The sequence below is a fragment of the Miscanthus floridulus genome, chromosome 18 (assembly GCF_019320115.1).
Source record: "Miscanthus floridulus cultivar M001 chromosome 18, ASM1932011v1, whole genome shotgun sequence".
In the NCBI taxonomy this organism is placed as follows: Eukaryota; Viridiplantae; Streptophyta; class Magnoliopsida; order Poales; family Poaceae; genus Miscanthus; species Miscanthus floridulus.
The window spans coordinates 25,611,372-25,624,781 of record NC_089597.1 but is presented as its reverse complement, the minus strand read 5'-3'; the positions used below and the strand labels follow the sequence as shown (position 1 = coordinate 25,624,781).

At 42.1% G+C, this 13,410-nt stretch overlaps 1 protein-coding gene across 2 annotated transcripts; it reads right to left on the bottom strand.

Annotated features, from left to right (window-relative positions):
* Positions 1-686: 686 nt before the first annotated feature.
* LOC136519896 (wall-associated receptor kinase 1-like) lies at positions 687-13,258 on the bottom strand. 2 transcript variants are annotated; one of them, XM_066513279.1, is made up of 5 exons: positions 12,902-13,258; positions 12,319-12,739; positions 11,227-11,700; positions 2,318-2,473; positions 687-2,243 (listed from the first exon to the last, which is right to left on the bottom strand). In XM_066513279.1, the coding sequence occupies exons 1-5, from the start codon at positions 13,181-13,183 to the stop codon at positions 994-996; spliced, it is 2,583 nt and encodes an 860-aa protein (XP_066369376.1). In that variant the 5' UTR covers positions 13,184-13,258; the 3' UTR covers positions 687-993. The 2 variants fall into 2 exon arrangements, with proteins under 2 accessions (XP_066369376.1, XP_066369375.1); XM_066513278.1 differs by having other exon boundaries at positions 12,319-13,258.
* Between the last annotated feature and the right edge of the window lie 152 nt (positions 13,259-13,410).

Below are 13,410 nucleotides of genomic sequence, written 5' to 3'. Positions count from 1 at the left end.
AACAGGTGCAAGTACAACCTGTTCGCTCTTTGGTGGCACCGATCACCCATGAGCTCAGCAAGAAGGCTGGTAGCTGCAAAGCTCAAGAATTGAGAAGTTTGGAGTGGAGCGAAATAAAGTTGTGCATGAACGTGCATGTTTTGCCAATATGTCATGACAAAGACTGAGTATTGTTTTCAGTTCTGTGTCAAGAGTTTTGTTTTGTAATGATATTGTTGAATCCGTGATAATAAAGCTCTCTTAGGCAAAGAGGTGGGTGTTCCCGTAGTAATATTGGATCCAGATATTTTGAAACTAAGTATTGTGCAGGTAGATCATTTTTTGTTGTTTGATTTGCATTACCAAATGTCACCGTAGCGTTAGCACGGGCATTATACTATGAAATGTAATGCCTGATTACTAGGAACAATGTGCATAGTAAACCTATAACATATAGTCTTGTTGTCGCAGAATAGAAATGAAGATGATATCTACTACTAGAGAGTGCTTTCGTAATGAAGTAATGAACTAAAGAATCTGTAATAATCCGTTTCAAGGGGCTGTTACGTTTGCTCACGTTGTTATTATACTTTTTCGTGACAGAATAACATGTAATTTTACAATTAGTCAATTTCAATTAATCACACTAATATTTCCGTATGTAAAAGAAAATAGTAGACTCACTCAAATTCAGAGACACCAATTACTTAAGTGCAAATGATAAATTCTATGGATATTTGTTACATATTTACTAGTTACAAAACCATGTTTGTTTCATTATTTCCATCATTACAAGGAGCCCATGATACACCGTTGCCTTTCTTACATATATATCCATTCGAACAACCCAGTTTAAACACCTATTCACATGGCTATTATCGTATAAGTACACAACGTCCGAGTTTGGGGGCCATATAGGCGCACCAAAGTCGTTCCAGTATTTTAGTTTTTACTTAATCTGTACACCACCCACACAGATTAATAACTAGAATAAGTACAGTGTACACTACACATCTAACGCGGCAGAGTAGAAGAAGCAAACTCCTGCTCCAAGCTATAATATCCCTTTGATTGTTGGGATGATGTAGTAGCTTTATTGTCCATAAAGGAGTCAGAAGCCAATGAGTCGGAATAGGAAGTGCTTGGACATAAAAGTTCTTCCAACTCTTGCTTGCTCGCAGGAACAGCACTTCTTGAGTTCAACCGTTCTGCTCGCAAAAATTGTAGAGTCATTTCTACTAGCTTCATTGTAGGTCTTTCTTCATGGCGGAGTCTCAAGCACTTCTCAGCAAGGGAGGCAACTATGTTAATTTCTTCCTCTGTTGCTTCCTCAAGAACTTGAGTAGCCACTATCTCTGTAATTGGTTTCATCTTTTTTCCCCAAAGGAAGTAGTTGGACAAATTTTGCTTTGTCCCGGTCTCATTTGTAAAAACTGGTTTCTTTCGAAGGAGCAGCTCCACAAGTACCACTCCAAAGCTATACACATCACTTTTCTCATTTAATTGCCCAGTGTGGTAGTACTCAGGATCTAAGTACCCAAAAGTGCCCTGAACATTTGTAACAACATGGGTTTGATCAATAGGAACCAATCTTGACGCACCAAAATCTGAAACTTTTGCAGTGTAGTTTCCATCCAAAAGTATATTTGAAGACTTCACATCACGGTGGAAGATTGATACTGAAGCTGAAGAATGGAGATAATAAAGTGCTCCTGCAGCCTCTGATGCAATCCTCAAGCAATCATCCCAGGACAATTGGAAATCGTTGCTTGCATCAGCATGGAGAATTTCGAACAAAGAACCATTAGATACAAAATCATACACAAGAAGCGGGACCTCAGTTTCAAGGCAACATCCGAAGAGCCGTACTATGTTGCGGTGATTTATCTGAGAAAGAATGGCGACCTCATTGATAAAATTATCGATTTCATCTTGCTCCATGATCTTTGAAATTTTTATTGCTACTACACGCTGATCTGACAAGATACCTTTGTAAACCATTCCATGGCCTCCACGTCCAAGTATACGTGATGTATCAAAGTCATTTGTAGCCTTTTTGAGCTCTTCTAGAGAAAAAATCTTTGTCTTGTTGCTAGCATTCTCATCAGATGATATTAGTTGTTCTAGGAGAAGTCCTTGGTTTTTTGTGAAGTATTTTCTCCGTAGTTTTCTTTGAATGTCCCTTTTCCATCTACGGATGAGAAGCATCCCTCCCAAGCAAGATAGTAGAATGCCAAAGCCAACACAAAGCCCAATGATCACACCTACGAAGATTTTTGCCAATTTCATACTGTGATTTATTACTAGAACTTAGTTCAGAAAACCGAAGAGAACATACCCAAAAGAAGATTCTGTCGTTTTGTTGCTGTGCACTGCTTAGTTGTTGCATCGTACTCTGTTTTACCAGGGCATTTGGTGCAATCATAGCTCCCCGCAACATTGTGGCATACCTCGTTCTCTTTGCAAATGCCTGGTATTTGACACTCATCGATATCTAGAAATATAAATAACTGTAAAATGTGAAAGCATGATATAAAAAGGCAAACAACATTGCTAAAATGGAAGTAAATATTTTATCTCAGTTTCAGACAATACACGAAAATGTTTAAGATACTAATAGCTTTCCCTAGTGTTCTTACTGGAAGCAATAGCGCATAAGGCGAAGCATATATCCAGCGGATGAATTGAGAGAAGCTTCACATATCATTCTATGTATTGCCAAATATTTTATGATGTCTCCCCTCTTAATGAAAAACGCGCAAGTTGTTCGTGAAAAAAAAATATTTTATGATGTTTAAGAAATTGTTCTCAGGCATCCAAAAATCCTTCATAATCAGAGTTTATTTTGCTATACTATTATGCAAAATGGTCTACCAGGATCTCGAAAGCAACGGGTATTAAAGGATTGTGATACAGTTTTGACTAACATAATCCATGCTAACTCGTAAAGTCATAATACGGACCAACACGAATATCTCTATGACCGTTTCGTGCTGCTTCATCATATAAGCTGGTTTTTCCCTGCAAGGGTTTCCTGTAAATCTTGGTGTCTACTTGTGATTCAGTATTTTTCTTGCCATATATGTTGATTGCTCACTATCTTGCTTTCTATTGGTTCCACTTTCTTCAAGTGGTGTATGGTATGATTTGATATATGAGGCATACATGGGTTCTTTGGGATGTTAATGATGGGAATTGATGTGTTAGTGAGCTGATCTTTGCAAGTATATTCCTTATTGTGAAGTTTGGATAACACCATGTTTGGAGAATCGATGTTATTGTGTTGTTTTGTTATATGCACATAAGGTGTTTGGTGAAATGCTTGTGAGTAATTAGCTTACTAGTTTTGACGTTTCCGTTGTCCCCCCTTGCTCGCACAGGTGCCCACACACCGCCCGATGCCACCGCAGTGGAAGCTACCAAGTCAATCCTTTGCTAACAAAGCAACCTTCAACGGAGAGAAAGGAATTTGGGCCAGGCATCACACAGCACCGCTTGGCGTTGTGTGCACATGGAGAAACCATACCCCATATTGCACTATTTTTCTTTAGACCTTATATATTTCATATACGTCGATTAGGGTAGAGATTTTTTGCGAACAAAAAACAAAGGGTTGTGAAGGGAACCCTCGTACTAGGAGGCAACACCGTGCCAACACTACAAATCAAGCAACAATGGCGGTACTGCAAGGATTCGATATGATCTTCCTATGTGGTTGATCCTTCGGAGCTTCATGACATTATCTAGATTGATCTTCAAGATATAATTGTAGGTGACATTTATATGTATCTTGTTACTTTTACTTGAGTTAATCTTTCTTCTGACCTTATTGCCCCTAAACTATTGTGTGTTGTATGGTGTTTGTTTATTTTTATCATATAGTTTCTAGGGCTAGATGCATAGCTACAAAACTAGTCCTGGTGACTAGATCGTTGGTGGAAAGCGAATTGGTGATTATAGTATAGGGCATTCAACTACCGTTTCATCCAAGACATTTCAATGCATGACACAACATTCACATATGGTACACAAGCATATAAAGAGAAAGAGAAGGCGGTGGTGGTTTTGATGCACTCAAAACTAGGTATGGGCATGGACATAGGAAGGAAGGCCAGTGGTGGACTGGGATGAGCATGAGCTGGTGGTGGTGGATGAGAAGTCAGTGATGGAAAGTTATGCATAGGGCATGGGCCCATGATAGAGGAGGGGCCTACGGTGGTGATTCAGGAATGAGCATGGCCCATGGTGGTGGTATAGGAGCTGATGGTTGAGGAGAGGAGCTAGTAGTGGCGGAGGGGAGCGAGCCATTGTCTAAATAGATTTGGACTAGCTTATGATCTTTGCCATTCTAAACTTTGCACCTCTATGTTAACCCTTTTACATGAAGTGAGGATGAAAGTGTAAGATATGTGCTATGTATATGTTGGCTCACTACACGTGGGAGCTAGGTCGTGTAAGGACTGAATGGCCCCAAGAGGGGGATTGGGGCTCTAAAATTTTAACTCGCAACAAACCTTAGCCTATGCAATTCTATCACACCCCACTTGTGCTTCTTTCCTAAGGACTAAAAGATTCACACTAACATCAAGTCCTTAGGGCAATCACACTAGACATGTCTTTAGCAAAGGGCACACTAAGATATTGTCTTTAGTTGCAAAATTGAGCCCTATAGCTAAGCACACTCAAGCATGCAATCCTAGTTGTCACACGCATGGTTCATGAACAAAATTAACACTAACACCCAAGGTAGAACAAGTAAGTAATGCAAGATAGATTGTCAAAGAGACAATCGTTTTTATCCCATAGTATCAAATGAAAAAATGCAACCCCTAGTCCATGTTGGAGATCCACCAAGGTATACCAAGTATCTTTTGATCATGGTGTTTGCCCATGTTGGTCCCCTAATTCTAGGGTCCACTGTGCATATGTATCAGTCCCTGGATCAGTAGCTGATACGCACAACTCAACAAGTTTGATATAAAAAAAACCCATACTTTTATTGCTAATGGGGAAAACATGCTACATGGTTTCTGGTTTACATAGCTTGGGCCAATAGCCTTATATCGTACATCAGAGTTCTAAGACAATGGTCCTATGTTGTCGTGGCTCAATTTCCTACAGGCAACTTGGAGTGCGGACGTAACCCTAGACTTATTCCTATAGCATGTTCCTATATCGCAATCGTTGTAGTCCTAGTGTAACTCTCTCGTATGACTCCGTCCTCGAGTATACTCCGAGTATCCCATCCTTGTGTAGCTCCAGATGTTCCACCCAGGTATGTCCTCATGTGGCTTAACTCCTAAAAATGTAGACGGAGGGGGTTGAGTATATAAAGTACTCAGCAAACCCTGAACTTGGGTGGAGGAGTGGTGGATAGGGAAGGCTATATGGTGGAGGTGGGTTATGGTGGTTGATGTAGTTGAGGTGGATAGGTATAGGTAAAAGTGGTAGGGTAAAGTAATTATAATTATAGTTTGGGCCCTGGTAGAGTATTGCCATTCTCACCAGTCCCCGATGCTCATTATTGTTACCAAATTAGTAAAAATGCATCTTACCAGATAGTTGTGGAAGTCTAATCCTAGTATCTCATCCTAGCATTTTCCCATTCCAAGGACGTGGCTATTCGAATAGATTTAGTTAACTCTGCAGAGGTGTACAAATTTCCCCACACGATAGACATAGTCCGACACCATCGTCATGGCTTAGACAGGCCTAACGAGATCCTGTACCCGCTCGGAAACTAACCTAGATTTCTATATAATCTCTACTATGGCTTCCTAGGGGTTGGAAACACAAAACCGGGAAGATACCAAATCCACCCAAACGTGATGATACCAAATCATCACAAAAGAAAGACATGGCTCAAACACGGCTAAGAAAACATTGGCTCGAACACGACCTAAAAACCTAACGCTTAACGTACCTAACGCTTAACGTGGAAGATCACATAGCATCCACACCAACCAGACATGGAAGAAAACCTATCCCCCGTGCCGGCTCCTGATCTTCCGTTGCCTACATCGGCCTCCTAATAGAAGCTATACTTCTATCTAATGGGGTGTGGGATCATGCCTACCCATATAGACATGTGGATGTACGTAATGACTCACTAGGCGAGAGGGACTATGAACCGGTCCTTATGTGACCGAGGCGAGTATCTCCCACTGGAATCTTCTCCAGGCATTCCTGCCAAGGTAATTTATCCCACATAAATTACCCCCTACTCGCCCCATGTCGGGGTTTAGTCAAGTTTTACCAATTTTGAATTCATAGTTTGTCATCAAGTTTATCAAGGTACCCATTACCTTGTCACATTATCATAATTAAGTTCATATTTATAGTTTCATGGGTTTCATGTGGTGTAGGTTGGGTTATTATTTAGTGGAGGTGGATGGTAGTGGGTTTATGGTGGAGGTTTGCAATATATGGTAGTGGTGGTAGGGAGGTGGTTAAGGGATGGTGGTTAAAGTGGAGGGAAGGGGTAGGTGGGTGTTAGGACTTGCCTCTATTCACTGACGATTATATACTCGTCCAATTCCTATGTCTCCTGTTCCTGTCTTCGAAACTCCATCAGGTTCTCTCATGTCTTCTATCCTACGTGGTCTAGAGTCGACAAACAAGAGAATACAAACAAGGAAAATAACAAGCAAGGCATGTAAAACAAGCATAGGCAATCAATCGATCCTAGGTGGGTTGGTCCTATTAGGCGATGGGTGGGTTTACTAGGGTTATCACTATTATGTCAATCTGAAGTAAGGTTTGGATAGAGGTATTCCATCCATAAGGTTGGGCTTCTATGGGTTAGGTCAGGGTGGGTGGTTGGTCTGATGGAAAACTAGACCACATTATTATGGTTCACTATTATGTGAACCTGAAAGAGAAAACTGACCAAGTCATCATAAATGACCTGGTTGGTCTCTACAGGTCCACCGGGGTTAGCGACGCATACGCATAGGCATGTGCGTGTGACTAGGGTTAGGTTAGTGGGCTAGGCTACGACTAGGGTTAGTGGTGTATTCGTGTAATTATCTAATATTGTTTAACTAGGTTGCTAGGGTTAGTCATATGATGTACACCTAGGTATCGGGCATACCTACGTATGCATAGGCGTCTACTTATTTTAGGTGATTGGGTACTGATATATTCGGGTATGTGTCATGGTACATACACATATGCGAATATATGGGTTTACTACTACTACGGCGAAGGGCTTTATCTATAATCGCTATTTACTCTAATTATAAACAGGAAAGCAATCAATCTAGAATTTAAGTGTGCACCAATAATCAGGATTCAAGGTATGATCATGTAGGGTTTTATCCTAGAAGATTTATGGTGAAAGAATTACGTAATTCGGAATTAAAATGAATGAGTTATAAATTATCTAAGTTTATTGACTAAACGCGAATGGAAATGAGCATAGTAATTATTCCTACAATTTTGGCTAATGAAGATGAGTGGCAAACTATCTAGGCATGATCTAGGATGAATCTAGTTTATTTAGAAATTTTCTAGGAATTTTTATGCAATTAATAACTTACCTTTTTAACACTCTGTGTACGATTCCCTGTGTGCCCTTAGCAATTTACCATGACTCAGCGACTGACGCGTGGGTCCCGAATGGTGACATGGCTCGCGGCCATAGGGTTCCCTTGACCGGCTTGGGTCGTCCCCATCCCCAAATCAAGCAAGCAGAAAGAGAGCGAGAGGGGAAAAAGGAGGGAGGGGAAAGGAGGGAGAGGAGGGAGCATGGCACGGGGCAGAGTGGCGGTGGCGCGGCGCTCCGGCAGCGGGTAGCACGGCGGCGGCGAACACGGCGGAGGGGAAGCGGAGAGAGAAGGGGGAGAGCAAGGCGCGGCGACGGTGGTCGCCTCGGCTCCGGCGAGCGGAGACGGGCGCGACGGCAATGCCTCGGCCCGCTCTCACGCTCGACTTCGAGCGGAGCAAGGAGCGGAGGAGAGGGGGAAGGAAAAGGAAGCAGGGAAGAATTAGGAAGGAAGAGGAGGGGGAGATACTGACCGGAGGGGGGAAAGGAGACGAGCAGAGCACGGCGACGGCGGCGACCTTAACGCGGAGAGCTCGATGGGGTGAGGCTCCTCCGCAGGCCTCGGTCGGCTCGGCGTGTAGGTCTGCTCGGCGAGGGAGGCTATCTCCGGCAGCAGAGATATTTTCCGGCAGCGGCGGCAGAGACCAGCGGCACACGGGGTGGCGTGAGCTGGCGATGGCGGGACGCGGAGGCGACGCAGAGGGGTACGGCGTCAACGATGGGAGGTGGTTGGTCGGCGGCGGCGGCGACATGGGTACCGTACAGGCGTACAGCACGTCAGCGGCGGCGGCAATGTGCCCACAGTGCCACCATTGACCTTTGGAGGAGATGGAGCTGGCAGGTGGGTCCTGTGTGTCGGTGGGAGGAAGGGAGGGAAGGGGAAGGGTGAAGGGTGAAGGGAAGGTGGGCGGGCTGTGGCAGCGCTAGGCCGGAGGCGGCCCATCGCGGGGAGAAGGAGGAAAGGAGGGGAAGGGTGATGGGTTGGGGCAGGGCTGGTGCTGGGCTTGGCCTACTCGGGAGAGTACATAGATTTCCTATATCCTAATTCCCAGAAATGCCATATACGTATATGTGTATATATATATATGCTTATATGATGTATTCTCAAATATTCTAGTATAGCTAAATAGTATATCTATTCTAATGAAAGTTAAAAGTAACAATCTCCTATTCCTAGATTTATAATGAATATAGATTAACTAAATGAAAATTGGGAAGGGAGCCAATAATCTACTAATGCGATGGCTATCATAATTCCTAGTGAAATACTATTTATATCCATGATGCATTATCTAATTCCATATTCAGAAATGTAATTAATAATTAAGTGAAGTTATTTTGGTGCCGCAAATAAATTCCAGAAGCAATCAAGCGAGCAAGCATTCAAACATACACTCAAGCAAACAAGTGCAGGCAATGGAATTTAAATGCGAAGCGATGTTCTGTTCCTATGGGTTATTCCTAGCGCTACATCTAAATGCTACGCGACACAAAATGCATATGGTGGGTCTTGATGTAGGGTTTTGAAAATATATATTTTCAAAATGGTCTTGCGGGAAAATAACTAGTCAGGGTTTTAATTTGTTGTAAAGTTTTAAAAGTTCAAACTTTTAGTGAATTTTAATATGATGCAAAAACATGGGTGTTACAGCCCAACCGACCAATGGCAATAGAGTTACACAGTCTCCTATGCACCTTCAACGGCTAGTTCTATTACTTGCAACGACTAGGTGACATCACTTGTCTAGCGTTTGTTTGGTGAACACCATGTTCCACTAGCCGGATTGTTGTCTACACAGTCAATCTTCAACAGCCACCTTCCGCCTGGCAATTGTCCTGTGATCACAAAAACACCTAGCTAGATGCCCGTTGCATTCATTTCATTAGTTCCCAGAAACCATAGCTTGTTTTATCTGTGTGTCGACTGTTCGCTGCTCTCATCTATCACTACTTGGACCGTTTGGTGTGTCGCCATCAACAGTGCCCTCCACATAGAGGCACCAGACTAACACATCTTCAATTGTCTCATGAGTTCCTTTTTCTCATGGTCAGACCGTCTCTTCCGTACATTCTTCTAATTTCACCTCTAACTTGTCCATATGGGCTCCGATTGAGGCAAAACTTGTTCCATTGGATTCGTCACTACATTTCCAAGTTTTCTAGACTATTTGTTCATCAACATAGCACCATCATGCACACTAAACTCTTGATGATGCCTAACTCTTGAAAGGTCTTTAATCTTGGTATTGAGGGGATATTTTGGATATTTGTTTGTCTTGAATGTAGTAAGCTATCGAGAGTGTCAAACATAAAGGAGATAATGTAATATAAGGTCCCAATATTGTTTTGGCTTCAGCCCGTGAGTTCTATTCTGTGAATTAGTCCTACCTTGTTGTCTAAATAGGTTCTGGCTATCTTATAATTCTTGTCGTCCCAAACATAAAACCTCTAGGTTAACCTCATGAAGCAAGGACAAAAGTCTAGGAGACTTGCTATGTGTATGCATGCTCATTCCACATAGGTGTAGGGTTGTAAATGAATCTTATACATAGGGTGTTACAACTAGTATTTATAGTGATGGGTGATATAAGCAACAACATTAGCGACATGTTATTACCGATGGCCCTTTTGTTGAGTCCAAATAGGGACTAAACCGTATGGGTACGAATAGATATTATAGACACTGAATACGGTTAGTCATTTCTTTCTAGGATTCAGAGTCAAACTCAAATAGTGTCAGATGCAACGGATATTGATATCTATGTCATATATGTATTAGAAATCCAACTTTTGCTATTCAGATTCGAATATGGTATGGATATGAAATGTCTGGATTCGTATATAGATTATCCAAGTAGGGTTTAAAACCTTTCAGGGCGGAGGGATATCATGAAATATCTATCCCTTTTTCATCCATAGTCCCAAACCCGAAGGCCTCATAAGTGACAAGTCTTCTTTTCATCTGTCACAAGATTTTCTTTATGTAAAACTTACATGTCACAAGGACCCATCAATTAAATTTGCATCATCTATGTATGTTTTTTCACATAATGTTTATTAAAAATAAGAAATTGACCAAACCTCTGCTAAAACATCATAAGCCTTCCGTTTAGAATTAGCCAAGATTCATATCAAGAAGAAGGAACACAAGGTGTGGGAAACTCCGTCATTGTCTATAGGATATGAAGTGTTTAACTTCGCCCTATGTACTTTCATGTGTATGTGTTTATGTGATCCCAATGTACTTGTGTTTCTCAAAAGTGTAGACAGTCAAGAAAGTATAAAATATTTGAAATATTTAGGGGGTGCTTAGCTTAAGTAGCAAGCTCATCCAAGATGAAATGATACATTATGAGTTACGTCTCATAAAATTTGGTGGGATCACTCCATGCCTCTTGCTTACACAATACACACTAATGATTAGCTTGTGAGGATGAGGTGGTAGTGGATCAACTCATTTCCTTACCCAAACCCAATAAAAAAAGGTGAGAAGTGAGAAGATAATGGATGACCCCATCCTTCATACAAAGACATGGACTTGAATGAAAACTATGCTATGCCTACTTATAAATCAAAGGTTGGAGAGTGAAAATTTTCCAATGGCCACTTTGTATTTTCGAAGTGGGCGCTAAACTATTAATAGTTATTAAAGGAAAAATATGGAAGTTGGATAGGGGTGAGGGTGAGGAACACAATTGTACCTTCACAACCATTACTGGTGGTATATGGATTTCCTTGGAAACCATCTAAGCATTTGCATCGATATCCAACATAATCATTCTTTGAGTTAACTCCTAAACATTCGCTGTTCAAACTGACACATGCGTATTGCGACTTGTTTTTTAGGGCCTCCTCACATGTAAGATTGGCAGCTGCCCAATGCACCGAGACCACTGATTCCCCGAAACCAAAAAGATCGGGTTCTCCTGATACATATATCCCAATCTCATCTTCAAAATTTGAGATAAACCTGATGCCCACGAGACTCTCTGAAATATTTATATAGACCACAACATGGCCATCATCGAACTGGAGCATGGACGATGTCATATTTGTGCAGTTGAGTTCAAATAGCTTCCTTGCAGAGCAACCTTCCTCTAAACCAAAGGGATATGGAACACTGATATTCCCACACCATTGGGAGCAATTTTCCTTTAGTTGCCTTGGACTATATCCTGCATTAGTGAACAATTCATGAGCTTCTGTAGTAATTACTTTCCATGTTGTCTTAGTGTAAAATGATGATCCAACAATCAGTCAGAGGTAAGTTAACGACATAGTTTGGTAATCTATTTGATGGCAACAGATGTTGGAGTAACTATATGAAATCCAATTACTAGGAAGTAGTAGAAGTTTACTAGCACACTCGGACCTAGTTTCTACTATCACTGGCACAAGTTTAGGGCCTAACAACTCCATTACTATCACCTGGTGAAAATAATGATAGATACTATATATATAATAGGAAACATGGTTGAATTCTTCACTTGATATATATAGACACTACTCACATACCTTGTATGCGCTCTTTGTATAATTTTTCACTACCCAAGACCTATTTTGAACTGCTCGACTCTACTTTTTTCTAGCTCTATGAAGTGGATTTCCTCCCAAACACCCTAGCTCCACTATTTTTGGGCGGTCAACCCTTAGTTGCAACACCAACTTGCCAGCGCCATGCGAGACAAGTGCCGAGCAACGACCACAGTAAGTCACCACAATCAGGATAATCATAAGGAAGCTTCTATTCTTACTCCTCACAATTAATTAGTTGGGTAGAATGGATTAATCACCTTCGTCACGCTTGCAGCCATCAAGTACATAGGGATTGCCTACATAACCACTGTTGCAATAACATTCGTAACCAAGATCAGACCATTCTTCGTCAGAGCATTCGCTATGGTTGCTGACACATGCATAGTTTATATTTTTTTCCTTGGCTCTGGCGCATGTCGGTTGATCAACTATATCCCAGTAGATTTCGGCCCAGTTGGTGGTAATATTAATTCTATCCCACAGGGAGCTTCGATTGGAAAGAGCATCGCGATCAGCTCTAGTGCCATTGTGGCGCACAAATTTGAGCGTGAAATCACGAACACCAATTCCAACGTGAACACTGCAGCAGCCAGTTCCGTTGCAGTTCTGTCTAGCCACCGTCTCGGTGATGTTTTGGGGGCAGCTATTTGTACACCACGATATGGAACCATTCCTGTCCTGTTTTTGAAGATATATATCGAAGTCACACCCCGTGACGTTGAATGAGCCTTCAAACATAGTGAAAGAACTGAGATTCCACGAGAAGCTGTAACTAGGAATACCAGGTGCCATAAAGATGGTGTGGGAAATGGCTACAGCAATAAACGATGACAGACCCACCGTGTTACCGGAATCAGCCAAGACCTCGGTGGTGCCGTCATGCAGAAAGATCTTGGGCGGCTGGTTGCTGCCGCTGCCGTTGCAGGTGAGGCTGAAATCGGACTGCCGGAAGCAGCCAGATTCGATGCCGAAAGGATATTGGATGCTCACGTTGCCACATCTCTCCGTGCAGTTTGGGTGCGTGGAGTTTGAACTAGAGTGGAGATTCAGAGATGCTCCTGGCCCTGTCATCTGCAGTAATCCAAAGATGATCACAATGAGAGTTACATAGAGGCGGCTCATCTCCGACGGCAAAACTGATTCGGAAACGACTCCACTGCGTTTCTGTTTGAGGTAGTCTATTGTGTGTAAATAAGGGGGCTGTTCTCTCTTCTAGTCCGTCTAGCTAGTGACTATATTCTAGGGAATTTTTAACAAGAAAGCCCCCTTCTTTTCTTAAACATTCATCATAAGGTACTGATGTACACATTTGAGGTTGAGGACCACGGGTGTCAATTCTCCAGTCAAGC